Genomic DNA, 8,193 nt, shown 5'->3' on the forward strand with positions numbered 1-8,193 from the left:
CTCTCTCTCTCTCTCTCTCTCTCTCTCTCTCTCTCTCTCTCTCTCTCAGCCGCCATACCTCTTACATTAACTATGCTGTCTCGGTCTCTTAGCCGTTCCTTACATTAGGCGCCAAATGGAGCGATGCTTGCCTTCTTGATTCATATATATATATATATATATATATATATATATATATATATATATATATATATATATGAAATGAAAGTATTACAACACTAACAAACACGCATCGAAGTTCACGTGTTAGAATGTATATAAATGCATAAATGTAATCACATCAGTATACATACTCATAAATGTAATCACATCAGCTTCCAATACTACTCTTTAAAATGGTAAGATGGAAGCTTATGTTTTGATGACTAACAGCTGTGGTCCTGGAGGCACAAGGCTCACTAAGTGCACCAACGCTCTCACAGACTCCAGTTGTTGAAGCACAGAAACATATATGAACAATGGCGTCGATGTAAAATACAAGGAATTATGTTTTTGTCTCCGTCTTGTTCCGGCTGTCGCCTCTTGGGTTTCAAAAAGCTGAGGTAGAAAACATTAAGAAATAGATAATCTGCTTAGTGGCGTATAATCCCGCGGCCCCACGGGTTATGGGGGGGGGGGTTGATAGAAGTAGTAGCAGGAGGAGGAGGAGGAAGAGGAATAATGTCAAGATGTTATTTTAAAGTCTAAAATGATCTGCTGGTAAGAGGGGCCGAGACAGAACAGGAGACGAGCAGTTAACATCGCTAGCACGAGCAGTTAACATCGCCAGCACACAAGCAGTTAACATCGCTAGCACGAGCAGTTAACATCGCTAGCACGTGCAGTTAACATCGCCAGCACACAAGCAGTTAACATCGCCAGCACGAGCAGTTAGCGTGATTAACATCGCCAGCACACAAGCAGTTAACATCGCCAGCACGTGCAGTAAACATCGCCAGCACACAAGCATTTAACATCGCCAGCACGAGCAGTTAACATCGCCAGCACGAGCAGTTAACATCGCCAGCACGAGCAGTTAACATCGCCAGCACACGTGAATAAAATTGAAATTTAAAAACCTCACAAAAAACTATATCCCTATTTAACAAAAACTAACTAAAAAAAAAGCTGAATAACTATTAGAAAATGATATTAACGGATCTAATCATTTATTTCATTAAGATTAGTGACAAGAACAGAGGCACAGGTAACAAGCTGGCATCAGCGTATAAACACCAAGTAAATTTTTGGCCCGCACTAGACGGTCGACCCAACTGTTTTCATCAGCATAATTTTCCGCTGTAAACATTTGCAACTTCATTTCCATACGACAAAAATCCTTTTATGCAAAACGTTGGGAGTGCCTTTTTTTTTGTTATTTTTCTACGTCAAGGCTCGACATAACGCCTCTTTTATGTGTGTCTGTGTGTGTGTAAATGTTTCATGACAGTATGGTCAACAGTGTTCAAAAACTCACAACTTAAACTAACTTGGACACCATTATCTCCTACTCAAAAACAAAACAAAACTCACGACACACTGACAGGATACGGGTGACATGTCCTTGTATTTCCCGAGAAGGACATTTCCTCTTGCGACAATCAGGGGAATGCAGTTTTCCTTCTTTGCATGGCACTTGAAAGGTATTGGATCGTGTAAGTTCATGACTGTTTGTTGACCAAGCTTTTAGAGTGACGACTCCTACTGTGTCCCGCAGCAGTGTTTGTGGAGGTGGGCTAAAATATGTGGAGGAGGGGAAGCGGGAGGGAGGGAAACAGGGAGGAGGGGGAGCGGGAGGGGAACGGGAGGCGGGAGGGAAACAGGGTGCAGTGGGAGGGAGGAGGAGAGGGAAGATATTCCTTTTATTTCCTAAAGTAATTTTTTTATGATTGTGTTTTTTGTGTAATTTCTTAAGATTATTTTTTCTTCATTTTTCTGTTCCATAATTCAAGGTTTATGTGTTCCGTAATGCAAGTTATATCAGGTTTTGTGTTACTTAGTACAAGATTGAGTAATTTTCTTTAAAATCTATAAAATATGAAGACAATTATGGAAAGTGTGTTTCTGTGTGTGTGTGTGTGTGTGTGTGTGTGTGTGTGTGTGTGTTACTATTCAAATCATCTTTTCTTGTATTTCTTTTCTTTTCATTCATTTCCAACTTCTGTCAACTTAGAAAGAAGAAGAAGGAACACACCTTTCCTCACCCTTCCTCACCTTTCCTCGTCTTTCCTCACCCTTCTTCACCTTTCCTCACCTTTCCTTCCCTTTCCTCACTATTATATTCTCAAATGGCAAATAAAACCAGAATAGGGTAAATGTTTTATTAAAGTTTGTAAACCTAAATAACATTGTATACAAATTAATCTTCAGGTAACCCTACATAGCGTTATTGTATCTGACCTGCAGAGTGGCACCCTGTTCGACCATCCATGCTGAGCCCTGACCCCCCTCTCCCATCCTACACTGTTGACCCCCCACCCTCACCCTACCCTCACCCCAGATGTGGTAATCCAGCCCATTGTTATATGGTTAGTAAGTCATAATTTATCAGTCTTATTGTTGAATATGTTTAGTTATTTCTTATGTAAATGTGAATCATGAATACGAGTCTGTTATAATTATGATTTTTTTGTGTGTGTGTTAAATTGAATTATAAACACAATTATTATGACGTATTTCATCTCCAAAAACAAAATCGCAATCACGAATTTTATCTTCAGATTATAAACACAACTTTGGTCTTAAACATAAAATAATAATAATTACGATATTTTTATGACTTACTAATTAAACCCTAATTTAACTCTAATTACGACTAGCATGACAAAAATTAAAAGGTAGTTTCGACCTGTATGTTTACTAAGACACCATGTGTACACACTCTATCTACACATGTACACCTGACAGCTTCTGTTATAACAAATAGTAAAAATTACGTAATAATAATCAATTTAATTATCTTTTATCGATTATAACATTTCAATAATTACCTTGACGAAAGTATAATCTGGTATAATTCGAGATAAAAGTTTAATTCGATTTTCTTTTGTTTCCTTTACTAAATTTAGAATTACTTTTTTTTTTATTCATAACATCAAACACACGATCCCGTCACTACCCCAACCCTCCTAGAGCACACCACACCTTATGTATACTTTATTTACACTGGAATAAGAACACTGTGTAGAAAATATGTGGGAAAAATATATATATTGCATTTCAAGAGTCATGTTGGATCATCCATGTACACTACAGTCTCCAGTGTATCATTATATCACTATTATATTAATCTTTAGGGAAGTATTTTGGGTGATAAAGATAAATATTTATACCTTAAGTCCTGAAGTAATATTGTTTCTCAGAGTTAAAAATAAAAACTTATCTGTAATATCAATTAAAAAATTATATATAAAACTTTAGACCGAAAAATTAATTTAATCGATTTTTTTTAAAGAAATCATTAAACCAGAACTGAAAGAGGTGAAGGGTGTTAGTTTGTCATCTTACCTTACAGCTCGTGGTTAATTATCCTTGACTGTTTACTATTTACGACCATAACAAACAAACGTAAACACGATCCATATGAAATCCAACTCTATAATCGTGCCCACAAGAACGATCGATTTTTTTTTTTACAATATATCTTCATTTGTTTACTTTATATAGATTCTTAATTTACATAATGACAATTCAATATCATAAAATCTTTCTTAAATTAGTAAAAGCTAAAGATGTTTTTGTACTAACATTAAATACATCATGCATAAGAACATAACAATCAACCATCTTTTTTTTTCTCTGTTGTGGAAAATATTGAGAAAATAAATATAAAGTGAAAATTATACCAAAAAGATTAAAAAAAAAATATTTGTGGGTATTGAGAGAAAACGACCTTTTAATGCCTACGAAAATATAGACAAAATTAACGACGAAAAGAGAGCAAAATACAGACAAAACAAGTAATAAGACGAATAATAAATGAGGTACAGACGTAGTAAATTAAACTAAAAATGAATCATAGACAAGAGATTTTTTTCCCTTGGGATTACAAACGCGAAGTTACCATTGGAAGTCAGGAAGAGAGGATTAAGTGAGGATTAATGGTCACGATTCTACTGTAATCCGGCACCACCTCCACCAATGTTATTAATTATTTCCACTGTCCGGGTAATTGAATTTGTTGTTGGGGATTGCTTGTAACATTGTCACTCTAACTCACGGCAATATCTAAATCTGTGCAATACCGCCATGTTGTAGTGTCGTGGTTAAAAGTCAACATTGTACGATTCTTGTTCTTGTTCTTGTTCTTGTTATTGTTATTGTTATTGTTGATATTGTTCTTCATTTCCATCTGTGTTGTTGACGCTGATACCAAATCTCAATACCAAACTGAATAACTGTGACGGATCCACTATCATTATTAATGGCCAATCAAATGAAGGAAAATCAACTTGACGTAATTGCCTTCAAGTACATACTACTTCTGACGTAACAGAGATGAATTGGTCGATATAATATGAGGTCGTTTGAGTGAGGAGAAGAAGAGGAAGAAGAAGAATGATGTTACTGTTGTCTGTGGGTGTTTACATATCCTGTTTAGTGAGTTGGACTCTTGTTCGTTGTCCTAACAGGCCCCAACCTAATCTAAACATTAAAATGGGGGCCAATTAGTCCTAGGAAAACCATCTGACCAATCACCGCTTAATGGTAGTATAGTTTGTGAGATTGTTACAGCAGAGTTTTTTCACTAGCATCTCTCAGACCATATCAAGATTATTTACAAGGATTATAGACAAGAGGAACTCGAGGAAGTAAGCAGATATGATAAGTAACGTTACGAAATACGAGTCGATATACATCTTTGGTCACCCCTGAGGCCGAGCGATCGATAACGTCGTCCGAATTGTTCTGTTCTGACACCATATTCGAATTTGTTCCGTTCTGACACCATATTCGAATTTGTTCCGTTCTGACACCATATCCGAATTTGTTCCGTTCTGACACCATATCCGAATTTGTTCCGTTCTGACACCATACCCGAAATGTTCCGTTCTGACACCGTATTTGAATTTGTTCCGTTCTGACACCATACCCGAAATGTTCCGTTCTGACACCGTATTTGAATTTGTTCCGTTCTGACACCATATCCGAATTTGTTCCGTTCTGACACCATACCCGAAATGTTCCGTTCTGACACCGTATTTGAATTTGTTCCGTTCTGACACCATACTCGAATTGTTCCGTTCTGACACCAAATATAGTTCACACCCCCCACCCACCTCCCTGCTCCTTTGACTCCCCCAAACCTCATCTTCTTCATCTGGAATACTGGAAAACCTGAACTGTGTTGACGAATATAGTGTAAAATGCATTATAAAGGACTTGTCAAACATACGGTGTAAACACAGAATAGCATCAGAGAATAATAGAATAACTATTAACAGTACACCCTACATAACATCGTATATATGCACTGTAGTGTCTATAAATACAGGAATGGGAGGTTTCATTAGCCTATATATATATAATATGTACAGCTTTGGTCGTGGAGAACTCTTTCATTATGTTCCTTTTTTTTTATATAAATGTTAATGATATTTTATTTTTTATTTTATCTTGGTTATTACTTCAAAAATTTTACTCTTAGTGAAAAAATAAGTAAATTATCTCTTGTTGTTACATGTTTATACTCTTGAGGTTCTTCTAATGACAGGTTTTACAAAGGCGTCTCAGTTAGGTGTGCGTGGGAGTCGTTATGGCTGGTGGGTTCGTTATGGTTGATAGGGTCGTTGTTGCTGGAGGGATCGTTAGGGGTGGGGTCTGGTAAGGAGGTCTTGACTATGTTCACTCGGGTCGTGCTAGCGTCGGGCCCCAGGAAGGTGGAGTTGGGACGCTGAGTACGACCTTCACCCTCGGGATATGCGCTGCCGAATCCATCCCCAAAACCATCAGTGAAGCTGTGTCCGTCGCCGAAGCCTCTACCGTCACACACGCCGTTGGCTTTACTGGCGAGGGTGGACTCGAGGGGCGCACTGATAACCAGGGGTGGCCGGCCCCCGTCCCCTCGCACCCACAGGTCTGGCCGCTGCTGCTCCTCCTCCCTCTTCTGCAACATAAACATACATTGATTTAGTTAAGGGGGAAAAAATCTTGCCTCACCACCACGTGATACTGTGTAGGACAACAACAAGACTTAACGATGAAGGAGCTGAGTGAAACTAGAAGGTGAATGAATGTCATGTAGAGTAATTAAAGATCTACAGTTAAAGGTAACGTGAATTTAAAAGGCTCTCTTACTTTTTTCACCACTTTGAGTTAAGTTTTGCCTCCAGTCAAGAAGAATTTAACTAGAATTTGACTGAGCTTTGTGTTACAACTTGAGGTAGAGACACTCACCTTGTGGAAGAACTTGATGAGACTCTCACCTTGTGGAAGAACCTGAGGTAGTGTGTAGGGAAGACGATACTCCTGCAGCCCTCCCCAGCCCCGTCCATCACGGCGCCTCTCACCAGGATAGAGTTGGAGGTGTAGAAGCACATCAGCACCACGAGCCCCGCTACTGACGTCAGGAAGTTGCTGACAACCGGTAGACCTGTCAAGAGGGAGTCTTATCAGTGACGAGTGAACAAGAGGGAGTTTTATCAGTGACGAGTGATCAAGAGCGAGTCTTATCAGTGACGAGTGATCAAGAGGGAGTCTTGTCAGTGACGAGTGATCAAGAGGCAGTCTTATGAGTGACGAGTGATCAAGAGGGAGTCATATCAGTGACGAGTGAAAAAATTGCAACTCGTTGTAATGCCGCTCCGTAAACCACAAGAAATAACACGACACACACCCACACACCACTACACACCCACACACCACTACACACCCACACACCACTACACACCCACACACCACTACACACCCACACACACCCACACACCTACACCCACACACTCACTACACCCACACACCACTACACACCCACACACCACTACACACCCACACACCACTACACACCCACACACCACTACACACCCACACACCACTACACCTACACACTACACACACCCACACACTACACACACACACACTACACACACACCACACACCACACACCACACACACCTACACCCCACACACACCCACTACACACCCACACACACACACCCCACACACACCCCACACACCACACACACACCCCACACACTACACACACACACCCCACACACCACACACACCCACACACCACACACACACACCCACACACACCACCTACACACCCCACACACCACTACACACCCACACACTCACTACACCTACACACCCCACTACACCCCACACACACACCCACACACCACCACACCACACACACAACACACCCACACTCACTACACCCACACCGCTACACACCACACCACTACACACCCACACCACTACACCCACACCTACACACCCACACACCACACCACCTACACCCACACCTACACCCACACACCACTACACCCACACACCCCACACACCCCACTACACACCCACACACCACTACACACCCCCACACCACTACACACCTACACACCACTACACACCCACACACCACTACACACCCAGTACTTCCTACACCTACTTCACGCCCACAGCACAAACCACGTAACAAAATATCCCCCCTGAGAGAATGTTTCTTTTCCTCGACGTGAAATATTACCCTCTAATATTTCCTCCTGGGACAAGGGACCATCTAGTGGTTACTGTTACATTTTTACCCCAGTACTTCTGAACAGCATTACAGCGATGGTTTAGTGTTACAGCGATGGTTTAATGTTATTGATGATTTAGTGTTACAGCGATGGTTTAGTGTTACAGCGATGGTTTAGTGTTACAGCGATGGTTTAGTGTTACAGCGATGGTTTAATGTTACAGCGATGGTTTAATGTTACAGCGGTGGTTTAATGTTACAGCGATGGTTTAATGTTACAGCGATGGTTTAGTGTTACAGCGATGGTTTAATGTTACAGCGGTGGTTTAATGTTACAGCGATGGTTTAATGTTACAGCGATGGTTTAGTGTTAGAAACCCTATAGCACCACTTGACGCCAGTACACACACACACACACACACACACACACACACACACACACACACACACACGACAACTTATTACTTTAAAACTTAATTACACACTGAACATGATCTACATACTACGACACACTTAAACACTTGCCATGACACACT

The 8,193-nt window shown here is 40.4% G+C and overlaps 1 protein-coding gene across 1 annotated transcript in view; it reads right to left on the bottom strand.

The window, feature by feature from the left end:
- Positions 1-2,611: 2,611 nt before the first annotated feature.
- LOC121859013 overlaps positions 2,612-8,193 on the bottom strand; it is a 41,158-nt gene continuing 35,576 nt past the window's right edge. The window contains exons 4-5 of the mRNA XM_042355681.1: positions 6,405-6,571; positions 2,612-6,085 (exon numbers count right to left, since the gene is read on the bottom strand). Coding sequence (XP_042211615.1) covers positions 5,696-6,085; positions 6,405-6,571 — 557 coding nt within the window. The 3' untranslated portion in view covers positions 2,612-5,695. The remainder of the gene's footprint in view (positions 6,086-6,404; positions 6,572-8,193) is intronic.

This window comes from Homarus americanus, unplaced genomic scaffold, assembly GCF_018991925.1.
Source record: "Homarus americanus isolate GMGI-L3 unplaced genomic scaffold, GMGI_Hamer_2.0 scaffold3139, whole genome shotgun sequence".
NCBI classification, from domain to species: Eukaryota; Metazoa; Arthropoda; class Malacostraca; order Decapoda; family Nephropidae; genus Homarus; species Homarus americanus.